The 14887-nt window shown below is 41.1% G+C and overlaps 1 protein-coding gene across 1 annotated transcript in view; it reads right to left on the bottom strand.

Annotated features, from left to right (window-relative positions):
- The window catches only part of LOC128071281 (serine/threonine-protein kinase SMG1), a 99126-nt gene extending 88992 nt beyond the window's left edge, over positions 1–10134 (bottom strand). Inside the window, exon 1 of the mRNA XM_052664171.1 lies at positions 9696–10134. Within this exon, the coding sequence (XP_052520131.1) occupies positions 9696–9781 (86 nt within the window). The 5' untranslated portion in view covers positions 9782–10134. The remainder of the gene's footprint in view (positions 1–9695) is intronic.
- Positions 10135–14887: the final 4753 nt, after the last annotated feature.

The following is a 14887-nucleotide window of genomic DNA, read 5'->3' as shown; positions in this document are numbered from 1 at the left end:
AGGATTCCCCCAATCCCTTTAAATCAAACATGCATACATACTAGAATAAGGGAGAGAAACACAATGCAGCATTCAACTGATGTTCTTACAAGAATTAGTTCTTAAATTCCAACTGTATAATGAAAGTTAAGTAAGGTACAAACTACCTTCTAACCTACCCCGTCTGTATTTAATTCCACTGCACCTTCTCTACAGTAAATGTGGTCACAAAGATTAGATTATTTTTGCTGGCCCACAGTTTCAATTGGTATCAAATTCTAAGAGTGTGACTTATAAGATATAGAGAAAAACAACAAATTTAACAATTATATGAGCTTCTAGTCATATAACCTCTGTGAGACTTGACATAAATGCCCTTTGTGAAATTTTTATAAGTAACTATACATACATATACACATTGTGGTACTTAAGAGTATTAGAAGAGAAAAATGAAATTTGAACTTGAGTCTAGGTCTATGTGTGTAGTCAATTCTAAAACTCTTTGAGGAAGCAATAAAAGAGGAACTTTCTTTAAAATTCTTAATTTGATTCAGATGTGGCAACATAAGTATCATTTGTACAGTACTTGACAGTTTTGAAAGTAATTTGCCAAACTTTATCTTTACCCCACACAACCCTATTATCTTAGGAAAAGCAAGAACTACCTCCTGAGGGACAGCTGGTAATGCCAGTACAAAAGACCTCTATCTTCTCATGCTTAGTACACTGCTGTTTTCATGACACCAGCCTCTCAAGAGAAATATTTGTAAAGAAAAAAAACTAAAAATGCACACATTCTTAAAAGCAAATATCTTAGAGAAGAATCTAAAACACTCTCATTCTATTTTTAACTCCTCCAATGTAACTGTATTAAGACAACAAGTGGATTTTTAAATAGACTAAAAGAGGGGGGAGAAGAGCACTGTAGTATAAGTTTTATACCTTCAATAAGATTACAATAAAAACACAAGGAACACTAGCATTATAGAAGCTATGCAAGATGGGCCACTTTAAGTAAATAAAAGGACACAATCTTCATTAAGCACAAATTTATCTTTAATTCCAGTATTTTCAAAAAAAGAAACAAGACACCATATATTAAAATGATCTCAATATTTCAAATAAGGACAATTTATCATTTCTAACAGTCAAAAGTCTAACTCAAGTCCTACAAAAACAATACAAACAGTGCCTCAAGGTAGATTTCTCTATAAACCAGACTAATGAAGACACTATATCCCAAGTTTCATTATCTTACTTTTGGGAAACCATTTTCACTTTACCTTTATCAAAAGAATAGAAGGACAGCAAGAAAATCAATCTTTTTAGAAAAGAAAATCCAGGATGTACTTTTTTTCTGATTAAATACGTATTAATTCATCTTTAACATACTGTGTGATACTGGTAATCATCTTTGACTCTTTTTAGTCATCTAATCAGAAGAGTCCCATTACACAGAGGACAGAAAAAAGCCTGACATCTTTCCTCACATTAATAGATTTTTCTGCTTAATTTCTGACAAATCGCAGGAAGCCAACATACACTGTCATTAGGGCAATGAGTCTGAATTTTCAGCATTAGAATCAAAGCAAAGGTACTAGAAATAAAGTTATATAATTCAGACAAGGGTTCCAGGTCTCATGTTATCAGGAATATAAACTATGAAGACCTTCAAGAAACGGAAATAGCAAAGAGTCATGAGTTGTTTCAAAGAACTAAATATTACAAGTTGAAAATTAAAATTCCAATTACACAAACAATATACACACATCTTTTAAAATCAGATTAAAATACTAAAAAGAAAAATTTTCAATTTAAGAGGGAAGTTTTTTAATTCAAAGAACTTCAGCAGTAAAAAAATAAAATTGTTGTCACTGCTGTCAAATACGGAGGAAAAACTAAAATATATCACTATATTGACCAAGACATGCTTACTATGGAAGCCTCTTGACTAACCGGCAGAAAGATATTAATATAGATACCACCTCAAAATAAATATATACTAAATACTAAGCTTAACATTTTTTTAATCTGCATAAATATACATATAATTCAGCCACTGCAGAGCCTACAATAACTTTCTCGAGGACCTATAAGAGCACTGTCAAGGTTCTTTATTGATTAAAAAAGATAAAGGAAAAAAAAGTAATGCCATTCCTAATTAAAAAAAAAAAGATATAGCATAATTTAGGAAACTCCATACCAAAAAGCAAATTACAATTCTGATATCCTTTTTTTTTTTTTTGGCCTCCAGGCTTGTGGGATCTTAGTTCCCCTACCAGTGATCGAACCCAAGCCCCAACTGTGAAAGAGCTGAGCCCTAACCACTGACCGCCAGGAAATTTCCTGGAAACTCCTCTTTTGAAAAAGATTTTAATAAACACAGAAAGTCTGTAAAAGATTTTTACATAATAAACATGAGATTCCAGACACACTATGAATAGCAACAGTAACTTCCGAAGGAATGATTTCTAACAGGGACACAATCTCCTTTTTTCAAAGGGTGTGAAGATGACTATGAAAGAAACTTGTTGATCTTGGAATTTGGGGTTTCAGTCATTCCCCAATCAGTAGGCATACAACTGGCAAGAGGTTTGTTTTCTCAGGCATTCTAATGGAAGGCCAAAAGAGGCTCAACCCAGTGCTTAACTTTTTCGTGATTAGACTACTCAAATAATGTACAAACAGATATGGGATAAACTGTCAGTGTGTAAACTAACTTGAAATACGTGAGCAGAGACTTCCCTGGTGGTCCAGCGGCTCTGATGGCTATACACCCCCAATACAGAAGCCCCGTGTTCAATCCCTGATTGGGGTACTAAATTCCACACCCAAAAACTAAGATCCAGGACAACCGAATGAATAAACATATTTTTTAAATAAATAAATATGTGAGCAAAGTATTTCTTCAAGATGGATAAAACTCCATGGCCCTAGTTTGATCTGGCCACCTCAGCCCACCAGAACACTGTCCCTTTGAACTTTCTCAATCAACTGAATGAAGTTGCTGCCTCAGGCTAACCAGGCCACTGTGTAAGGAAGTTTCCCTCAAAACGTCTCCTACAGTAAGTGTTCTAAGCCTTGAAGTTAACTCTTAACACAAAAATAAACCTGCAGAATTCCATTTTCACATATTTAGATGAGAAAGAACACTCAGATTTAGAGCGTTTACTATTTATTGATGCACTAATAGGAAAGGAGGGATACAGAGGGAAAATCATTATGGAGAAGATACACAAAAAACTCATACAGTGAGTATTATTAGAGAAGGCTGCTGCTTCTCACTGAGGGGTGGCAATTAGCCTAAAACAGCATGAAAACACCCAGGTCAGGCACTCCGAGAAAAGCAATCTATGTGGTAGCTACACGCAAGAACAGGATATTCAAAGGCCCTAAATAAGGCAGAAATTAGTCTGGGGAGTGCTTCGGGGCAAGTACACAGAAGCAGCAGAGAAAATAACTCACACTCAACCCTCGGGGATTTAAACTAGTTGGGGGAACAACAAAAAAAAAGACTGAAGTGCCCAGCACAGTTAGCTTTCACTGTAGATTTGTAGCAAGATTTGGAAAGAAGGAGTACAGAGGGCAGAGGCAGGGAAAGGATCTTAAGGGAAGCACAATGCTTACAGTAGAGACAGCACAAGAAACAGTAGGTGCAAGAGAGGTTTATGAACCTGTTACCTCACAGGAAGAAGTTTAGCCAACAAACTCAGAAGAGCTCCTCTGTGTCCAGGACTCAAATGCCTGAAAAGGTTAACAGTAGATCCATCTGAAACTACTTTCACAAAGCTCTTCAGAGATCCCAAGTTTGTTTATAGCAAAAAAGGAATAACAGAAATATGTTGAAGATGATAAGGTTATCAATCTGCAGAAACCATAAGTTGGTAATAAATTACAAGATAATATTCAAATATTTCCTTTCTATAATAACTTTAAGGCAAGATCCACATGTACAGTCTGCCAAGGTTCTGTTCTGGTTTGGTCTGGTGGTGAGGGTGGGACAAGGTGCAGTGGGAAGGGAAGTTATCCAGCTGCAAAGTCATTGTGTATCTGTATCTTGATCAGAGTCATGGTTACACAGGTGTAGGCATTTGTGAAATTCACTGGATCTACACACGGATAAATTTTTTCTCAAAAAAGTAACAAGTTCAAAAAAAGAGCCCAAAAAAGAATTCAACTAAGAGAGGAAAAGTACAATCAACTAATATAAGATGGAGCAGAACTAACATAATAAAAACATACATGGGACTTCCCATAATAAAAACATACATGGTCCAGTGGTTAAGACTCTGCCTTACAATACAGATGACTAAGACCCCAGGTGCCACTGAGCAAACAAGCCAACGCGCCACAGCTAGAGACACCATACCCTGCAAATACTGAGCCCATGAGCTATACAAGTAGACAATCCATGTGCCACAACGAAAGATTACACATGATGCAAGGAAGATCCTGCACGCCACAACTAAGACCTAATGCAGCCAAATAAATAAATATATTTTTTAAATGTACACACACCTGAAACTAATATGCTGTATGTCAATCATACCTCAATTTTTGAAAAACCAAGAAAAACACAAATATCTCCATAAAAATTTAAGAGGTTATAGTCTACATTAAAAAAACTAATAAGCTGGAGTATTTCATACAGGAGTTAAATCACAAAATGTCTGCAATCTTCACTGTTAGATCGCTATACAAGAGAAAATATGTTTTACTTTGTAGTCCCCAACATTAAATGGATTTTAAGAAAACTTTAAGACAACCAAAGACAGGTAACCAAAAAAACAATATGAAAAGATACCAAACAAATGACAGCTTGTGTGAATCCATAAAGAGAGGTCCACTGAAAACTGTCTCAGGGATTTATTTTAGGTTTGATTATTAGGATTGGCAAAGAAATGCAAATAAGCAAGTACCAAGCAATGAAGGCAGGAAAGCCTAAATTTAAAAGTTGTGAGAACTCAATGTTCACAAAAAACATCAACCACACTCCATTTTATGTATATGATCATTCTATATAATGTAAGTGCCCTAACCTGAACTGAATTGTGAGCAGGTTTAAGTATCACTTTAGTGATCACCCTCAATCAACACCAAATAACAAATGGGGGGCTTTTGCTTTTGAAAATTCCATATATTGAGCTGAATATTTTTGTCTGAATTTAAACCATGAATTATAAACAGAGTATTCAGGTCCTTAACAGTCTCTGTCTAGTGTTCAACTGCCTCCTACTGTGGTTACACTTAAATACACACACACACCAACAATCTTCAATTATGCCACTTCCATGCTGGTAAAACTTCAACAGCTCCCTAAAGTCTTTCCAAACACATTTCCAATATGATTCAAGAGCGACAATACAGCCGCACTCCAGCGCTTAAGCTTCACTTCTTATTTGTATCACATTTCACAAATACCCCATCCGTCTTTCTAACCAATCTGGGAATCTTTTTTTTTTTTACCAAGGACAGCCTGCATTTTGCCATTATCTACCATCTTCTATTTGTGAGATCCCCTCCAAATTTACTGTCAAAATAGAACAGATGAATTTCACGGCCCCGCCACCCCCCACTCAACTGTATAGCTTTCCTTCCTCTGACTCTCCAGGTTTTAAACTGTAAATCACATGTAAAAAGAATTATACCAAGAATTGTATCACAATTAATATCCATATAATGCTCTACCTTTTACAAAGCCCTTCGTTATCTCCCATACCAACCAACAACCTCCTTAACGACAGTGGCTCTATTAGTTATAAAAATCCCTACAGCATCTCTATTTTCTGAAGCAGAATATTTTCATTGAATTAGAATATTTCACAGTCTCTGTCTCTTAATATTTAAAAAACCCTTCAGTTATGCTCCCATCTTAAGAAAGGACCAAAAAAGAAGAGGGAGAAGGGTTCAGTTTAAAGATACAATTATTTCATAAGGAATATATGTTATTCTATAATGAAAAAATAAACTTTTCCCCTAAATTAAATACCCATACATAATCTCTGAAGCTGCTTAATGTCCTTGAAAAAATGTGGTACTGAACTGGCAATCTTTAAATTCTGTCCAACTAAAGCTCTATTTATAGTTGTAAAATGTACTTCACTATATTATGCATCTATGGATATCCGACAGTACAGGTTCATAAAAGGCTGAAATAGACAACTCTAGTTTCAAAAATCCAGCTTCTCACAATGCCAGACATACTAGTTTCTGGCTTTTCCATCTTCACAGGCCTCTTCCCTATCTTCTGGTCTGTGACAATAGAGAATGAAGGTATTTGTACTGTGAAAACTTCAATCTGTCTACATTTTACCAAAAGTGGAAGCTGTTTTTAATATACAGTCTCATCTTTTTAGAATTGTAGAAAGACTTAAATTTGAGCACAGTAAGACATCAATATATATCTGTTAAATAAAGTCTAAAGACTCCCAAGTGTGGAAGTAAAATTATGTGTTTTGGGTTGACCTGAATGCTTCCTCTTGTTTGTTGAACTAATCTGTATTTGACTCCAATGTCAAATTAATCTTGTCATCTGGAGTTTTAAAATGAACAATGTAATTATACATTGATTTTTTTTTCCTGGCTGTACTGCAAGATATGCAGGATCTTAGTTCCCTGACCAGAGATGGAACTCACGCTCCCTGCAGTGGAAGCCCAGAGTCTTAACCACTGAACCACAAGAAAACTCCTATATACACTTAATTTTTAAACAAATCATTCCGATCTCTATCTTGACTGGTATACTTAGAAGCTTACTTTCCAAAATAAAGTCAAGAAAAGAAGAGACTGGTCAGTGGCAATAAGACCACTCATTTGCATCATCATTCTTAAATGTTAAAGAAGAGTACAGTAAATGAACCCTATAAGACACGGCAATAAAAAGGCTTTCTGCTAAGATGTATGCTTTTAGCAAAGGTGGGCTTGCTCTGTTCCCACATGACACAAGTCTACTCAGCCACCTGGAACACTTCCTGTCAACATGTATGAAGTATCATGTGTGGCCATCACTACTAACTCAATAGTTTCCAGACAGACAAACACTGAAAAGAAACCAACCGAAAGTCGCCTTTTTAAAATCCTGTTTTTTAAAACGTCTAAATTAAGGGAAAGAGAACCAAAATAGGAAGAGAATTGGCACAGAAAGGCAAATAATCTTTTTAAACCAAAATGATTCTGATGAACCATAAGGAATCTGCTTGCATTTGAAGTTGCTGAGAGAAACGAACCCCCATTTAAACAAGGGGGAAAATTGACCTCCCTTCTCTCAGTTAACTGGAGTCTGTCACCTTTCTAAAGTGAAGAGGGAACAGAATAACAACCACCTCAAATTTAACTCATGAAAATTTATGACTTGGCAAACACCTGAGTTGTTTTTTTTTTAATTGGCTATTTAACAAAACAACTAGGCAACCATGCAAAGAAATCAAGTTTTGCTGTGGTATATTATCAGTACCTTTCTGTTCTCTCCTCTGAAAAAGTCAAGTATTTCCAACATCCTTATCAACTCATGGGCTGTCAAGGTGTCTCAGTGGTTAAAAAAAAAAAAAATCCGCCCACCAATACAGGAGACATGGGTTTGTTCCCTGGGTCAGGAGGATCCCTTGGAGAAGGAAATGGCAACCCACTCCAGTATTCTTGCCTGGGAAATCCAACAGACAGAATAGCCTGGCATGGACACAGTCCCTGGGGTCGCAAAGGAGTTGGGACTAAACAAGAATTAACTGTAACCTAGGCAGTAAGTTCTGAGACTTTGTAACAGAGCACAGCTTCAAAGAATACACAGCCTACCCAACATACAGCCAAGAAATAAAGTATTTAAAAGAAGAAAATATGAATAAAATTAATAACCCATGTATATATTCCATAACTATATAAGCCACCCTGCTTCGTATCAGTCGAATGAAGCCAGGTGATCTCAACCCATAGCTGCAACTATGCTACTGCATTTACTCAGAGCCACAAGCTACAATTCTTTTCCAGAAACTCTAGGACTATTTGTGAAGGGCATTTTAGTCCTCTAAAGGGATACTATGTGCATTCTTTTACATATGCTGACCACAGTACTGAAAAATAATGGGAAATCTGTCAAAGACCTCTCAAATGTCAAATCATACTCATTTATCATGTAGTCAATAGGTGAAAAAAAATTAAATTTACACATTACAACAAGCATATAAAACAACTAAGAATGTCAATTACAGATTTTTTTTAAAAAAATACCAAACTAGTTAACTGATTTTATGTGAAGCATGCACAAACCCTAAGTGGCAAAGGAAGAGTAAAACTATGCTTTCCAAACTTTTTTAACTGCTCAACATCTCAATTCTAGGCTCAAGTACTAGCTTTTAAAGTCACCTGTTCTCAACAGACACAGGATTTGAAAAGGCATATTAAACAGAATAAGATGTGCACCACTCATTAGCCAAAAGATTATTTTTATTTTACTATCAAGTCTTAAGTGTTACATTCTAACATCTTACTAATTTCCAAACACTGCTGGAATTACACATACCATTAAGAAGCAAAAGTCATCCCAACAACGTGTGTGTCTAACATTTATCTGCCGAGGTCCTGGGTAATCATAATACACGTGTGCGTCAAAGTATGAGAGCACAATGAATCAACTAAGCCTAAAATATTACATACGTTTAGGGAGTTCTTCTAGGCACTGGGCGAAGTTCCAATAGTCTATTACAACCACTTATTCAGTAAGAGAGGTAAGAATAAATCAGTCCTAAATGAGGTACAACTGCCCCATGATTACTCAGAAAGACATGAAACTTAATTTTTTTTTTTTAAAGTCAATGCTCCTTAAGGAGTTCCCTGGTGGCCTAGTGGTGAGGATTCCCGGCTTTCACTGCCCAGGCCCAGGTTCGATGCCTAGTAGGGCAGCTGAGATCCTGCAACCAGCGTGGGGAGGCCAAAAAGAAACAGGAGAATAATAAAAAACAGTCGATTTTCCAAATATCCACTTCCAACTAGGCCCCAAACCTTTCTAAAACCAAAACAAATTCTCTATTCCTCTAAACGAGTGTCGGCTCAAGTGTCCAGGTAGGAACTCTCTCCGCCCAATTAACTGCCCCTGCACTTCACTCTTCAGCACCAGGTTTGGTCGGTCCTCATTAACACAGTCACAATCTCAGCTCACGCTCCACAACTACCCTGTTGTCAGAGTAAAGACTCGGGAGTGGTTGGTTGTTTTTTTTTTTTAAGACTAACACGTGGGGGGGGGGGGGGGTCACAATAGAGATCGCTGTTAAGGAAAAATCTTTCACGTGGGGGCTAAGCGGGTGAGGGATCAGGGAAGTTAATGGATAAACAGAAAGGGTCCAATACTCTCAGGATCCCTCAAACTCAACGCCCAACTTGAGGGGAAGGTGGTAAGTCAACCCACCCCCACAACCTGGTCCCCCTTCCTTCACCATCCTGAACCCAATTCCTAGGCCAGTGCCTTCTGCCGCAGCACCGGGTTCTCGACTCCAGCCCCCGAACTCAAGCGCAGGGAAAGGGGAGGCATTTAGGCCTCGCCTCCCAGCGGCCTTCCTTCCCCGGCCGGGGCGGGAGGGGACCCAGGAAGCCGCGCCCGGTTTTCAGTGGGGGGGGCGGGGGTGTACGGAGAGCCTAGGCCGCGCCTCCCACCCCGGCGGTCCTAGGCCTCGGCCCGCCCGAGGCGGGGCCCGGGGTCGCGGCGGCGGGCTGGGCGCCGGCTCACCTACCTGGGTTGCCAGTCATTCCAGCTCCGCGGGTACTTGGTGCCGCCGCCGCCGCTGCTCAGCCGAGACCCCGGGGCTCTGCGGCTCATTACCTTCCCCGACACGACATGGCCAAGCGCCGCCGCCCGAAGAAGCGCGAGTCGCCGCCCGAACCGGCCGCCGCCGACACTCCGCTCCGGCCCGGGGCTGAGGAGGAAGCCGAGCAGCAGCAGGAGGAGGAGGCGGCGGAGGGCGGGGGAGGCGGACGGCCGTTCCGGGTTCCGCCTGAGCCCGCAGCGCAGGACGAGGAGGCGGGAGTGCCGCGGCGCGAGGGAGGCGGAGGAAGGGGAGGCGACTTCTCTTCCAGGGCCGTCCGCGGCCCGCGACGCCCGGGCCCAGGAGGAGGAGGACAGCGAGGAGGAGGCGGTGGCGACGGCGCCCCACGCTCACACAGCCACTGCTTCCCCGCCTCCCGGCTCCGCCCGCCGCGCCGCCGCTACCGCACGGCATGCTGGGAGAGAGGGGCGGTGCCGGCGCCCGCCGGGCCAGGGCAGAGGGGCGGGGTCAGATCAGATGGGCGGGGCCTTGGGCGGGGCCGGCGCGGCGAGCGGACTGTCCTCCGGCTCCCTGCGCTAGTCGCGGCTCTCCGCGGACCGCGCCGAAGTCCAGCCCCGCCGCGGGGGATCACGGGAGAGGGGATCTCCGCCACCACCCCGACACGCACACCCTCCCACTTACTCCCGGGAAAGCACCTGACCCCCTGAGGGCCGGGCAGTCAGGTGTAACCCGGCCACCAGTGAAGAACCTGCTGTGCCCTTGAGGGGGTGGGGGCAGCTAGGGGGCGCGCGTGCATACACACACACACACACACGTGCCATGAGGGTTCACGTGTGTCCACGTTCCTCACCTTCTACGGTAAAAAGTGGAATTTTTTTAAAAACGGGTTGATCTCCATCTACCCTGCCTCTACCTGAAATGTGTCCATAAAGTCCTGACACCCTGACCGTTTCTTCTCATTGCAAAAAAAAAAAAAAGTAGGAAAAGCTAATTACTGAGGAGCACCAACCCCGATCCCGTGAAACGCGAAATATGCTCTATCTTCTCACGGTAACACTTCCCCACTTTCCCCGCCAAAAAGAGACTGGAGAGTGGGGGCGGGGGGACAGCCTAAGCACTCTCTCCCCCATCGCGACAGTGCTCCAAAAGTCTTCAGTAAATCATTTGATACGTAATGTGAATGCCATGTACAATAAAATTTCAGCAAGGTGCACATCAGACAGGTAACAGGAGTTACATTTGGGGAGGTTATTCAAATGGATCTTACCCCTCTCTGCACAGAGGGTCTTGACCTATTTTACGTTGCAAGAGGAAAGTCTATATATTGCTTGTGTGATTAAAAGTGGTTACCAAAGTTGAGATTATGAGATGTTACTCATCCTCTTTCCGCTCCTTCCTTATGCCCACCAACCCCTCATAAAGGTATGATCCTGCCAGTTGTAGAGGATGGAAAGTTAGATTTTCAAATGCACTTTCTCACCCCCCCCCCCCCGCCCCCGCCCCCACTCCACCCATCCCGGAAAAAAGAAACTCCTCTGAACTGGGGCTGTTTGACTCAACCTAGAAATTCCCACTAGGTCAGACTTAAGTATGGTCACCCACATGCATAAAAAAAAGGTTGGTTTTTTTTTTTAAATAAAATATCTGTGTGAAAAGAAATACATCTGGAAATTTGCCCTGGGTTCCCCCATACTTGCTTGAGGAAGGATCCCACTGTTGTAAAGGGGGCCGTACTCAACCCCTGTCCTCAAGGAATTCTGGAAGTAGGGGTCAAAGAGATAATCTACTCAATATTATTAGAAATAGCTAAAATTGCTATGTTTGCTCAATCTTTCCTCTCTCCACCATCCTGCAAGCCTGTCTCACAATCTGACTAACAAAGCCCCCTCGACCAAAGCCTTTCCTTAATTCTAAATTTTGAGGATTCCTTGTACCTGTTTTTCTCAGATTGTTTTCTTTTTGTGCTCCAGGTGAGTTCCCGCTCTCCTCCTCTCTGGGACTCTCAGACCCCTGAGCCAATGGCTGATGTAGCCAATCAATCATGTTGATTTCCTTCAACAGTTGATTGCAACAGTGGTGCAGTGACCAAATTATGTCAGTTGTTCAAATTCCAAAATGATTTCCAAAAGACTAATCAGTAACTTAGAACCCTGAGAAAATTTTCAGGAGTCCTCTAACCTTTTCAAATTACAGGACACCAGCAGAGTAATTCAAGGAAGGGCTCTGGGATCAAATTCCAACGCTGTGTAAAAGCTCGGGCTGGGGTGGGGTGGGAGGGGGGCGGGGGTGCAAGGCTGAGTGCCCCAGGTTCTCATCTGTAAAATATAGATGATAATATTAGCACTGACCTCTTCAGGATGTTGAGAGGGTTAATAGCGATCTTGCATGTAAAGTGCTTTTCACAGTGCCTGCCACTTGGTAAACAATCACAGCTAAAAATCAGATCCTTCACTTCACTGAAGCACATGGCTGTTTGGATTATGCATGACCAGTGAAGAATGAGAAAAAAAAAAAAGGTAGCTGGCAGGGGTTGTGCCCAATTGCTCAAGCAATTGCTTTTTATTTATCATTTTTTCCCCTACTGTTTACATAGAAATGATTAACCCTCAAAAACAGTGTTCATACAGAGGAGGTGTAAGGACGCAGAAGGTGAGTGAGTGTCATTTAGCAGCAACTTCCTGGAAAGCAATTTAAGAGTGTGTATCCAAAGACTTAAAATGAATTCCCTTTGCTCCTAGGAGATTCCTCTCCTAGGATTGTATCCTAAGAAGATATGCGACACTGCAAAGTTATTTTCTTCTAATAAAGATCAGATCATGTGACAATCCTGGTTAAAACACATCAATGGCTTCCCATTCTCTAGATAAAATCTAGACAGACTCATCATTACTAAGAGTCTGTAAAAACTGGCTTCTCCTGCGTTGCAAACATCCCAGGGCTGCTCATACCCGTGAACAGGATCCTAATAATGGTTCTAAATTTCTTCTTCATAGTAAAATCCTCTCACCTAGGCTGTACCCCAGTTTAAAAAAATGAGAATCTCTAAATGTAGATTCAGGCATTAAAATTTTTTAGACTTCCCCATCGGATTCTAATATGCACACAAGACTGAAAAACACCATTTTTGAGCACCTAAGAACTGAAAACGCTAACCCTCCACCCATACCTCCCAATATATGTTGGTTATAAAAATTCTAAACCACTGGGAAAGAAAGACTTAAAAGCTCAGTTTTCCCATGATGACTACTTGGATACTTAAAAATACATATACATCAAATATGATCAATGTTCAAAACTTTCCAAAATTTTTTCTCACTTCTTTTGGTGGTTCGGCTTCTCTGGTTCCATTAGCACTTTTTAATTCCACTCCAAACACAGAGACAATTTCTGTTCCTGAAACACACTGAGCCTCTCCAGTCCCAGAGTTGGTCTTTTTGTTTTTGCTTTTGTTTTTATTTTTTGTACTTGATGTTGCCTCTGCCTGGACTGCCTTTCGAACTGAACTTCGCTCCCATTAGGGTTGGGACTAAGGTAAAGAGTGGAGTGCCTCTGGTGCTGAATTTAAGGAGGTACTCACTCTTGAGACTGTCCAAATGCAACCCTGCACTTGGCACAGGCCTGCAAGTAACTGCCTCCTTAAATCAAGGCAGCTAGGCACCTCATTTGTCTCACCTTAGTTCTGTTTCCCTTGGCCCATCTCAGTTCTTTGGAGAAGGTTTTCTCTGACTTCCCTCCTCAAAAAAGCAGGCCAGTACCCTATCCAGGTGTGCTCTATCACACACCCCATTTCTTTCCTTGGTAACACCCATCACCATCTGCAAGTATTGGATTTCTTTGCATATTTATTACCTGTCTCACCCTTAGGGTACAAACTGTGTGAGATTCAAGCTCATACCTGTCTCACCTCTACCTCCTCCATCCCCAGCCAACAGCACAGCACTTGACTTAGAGTAAATAAACACTCAAAAAATAGTTGTTAGTGGAAGGAATGAAATGGACATCAACTAAGATATGGACCAAATTCAGTTCAGTCTCACAGTCATGTCTGACTCTTTGCATGTCTTCAGTCATGCAACCCATGGACTGCAGCACGCCAGACTTCCCTGTCCATCACCAATTCCTGGAGCTTCCTCAAACTCATAGCCATAGAGTTAGTGATGCCATCCAACCATCTCATCCTCTGTCATCCACTTCTCCTCCTACTTAAAGGTTGACCTTTCCCGGCATCAGGGTCTTTTCTCATGAGTCAGTTCTTCACATCAGGTGGCCAAAGTATTGGAGTTTCAGCTTCAGCATCAATTTATACTCAGGGTTGATTTACTTTAAGATTGACTGGTTTGATCTCCTTGCAGTCCAAGGAACTCTCAAGAGTCTTCTCCAACACCACAGTTCAGAAGAATCAATTCTTCAATGCTCAGCTTCCTTTATGGTCCAATTCTCATGTCCATACATGACTACTGGAAAAAACAGCTTTGACTAGATGGACCTTTGTGGGCAAAGTAATGTCTCTGCTATTTAATATGCTGTCTAGATTTGTTATAGCTTTTCTTCCAAGGAGCAAGTGTCTTTTAATTTCATGGCTGCAATCATGATCTGCAGTGATTTTGGAGCCCAAAAAACAAAGTCTCTCACTGTTTCCATTGTTTCCCCATCTATTTGCCATGATGCTTTGGGACTGATGCTATGATCTTAATTTTTTGAATGTTGAGTTTTAAGCCAACTTTTTCACTCTCTTCTTTACTTTCATCAAGAGGCTCTTTAGTTTCTCTTTGCTTTCTGCCATAAGGGTGGTGTCATTTCCATATCTGAAGTTATTGATATTTCTCCTGGCAGTCTTGATTCCAGCTTGTGCTTCATCCAGCCCGGCATTTCCCATGATGTACTCAGCATAGACATTAAATAAACAGGGTGACAACATACAGCCCTGATGTACTCCTTATCCAATTTGGAACCAGTCCGTTGTTCCATGTCCAGTTCTAACTGTTGCTTCTTGAGCTGCATACAGATCTCTTTAAGAATTTCCCACAGTTTCTTGTGATCCACACAGTCAAAGGCTTTGGCATAGTCAATAAAGCAGAAGTAGATGTTTTTCTGAAATTCTCTTGCTTTTTCAATGATCCAACGGATGACGGCAATTTGATCTCTGATTCCTTTGCCTT

This window comes from Budorcas taxicolor, unplaced genomic scaffold (genome assembly GCF_023091745.1).
Source record: "Budorcas taxicolor isolate Tak-1 unplaced genomic scaffold, Takin1.1 scaffold329, whole genome shotgun sequence".
Lineage (NCBI taxonomy): Eukaryota > Metazoa > Chordata > Mammalia > Artiodactyla > Bovidae > Budorcas > Budorcas taxicolor.
This window is presented reverse-complemented; position numbering and strand designations above follow the sequence as displayed.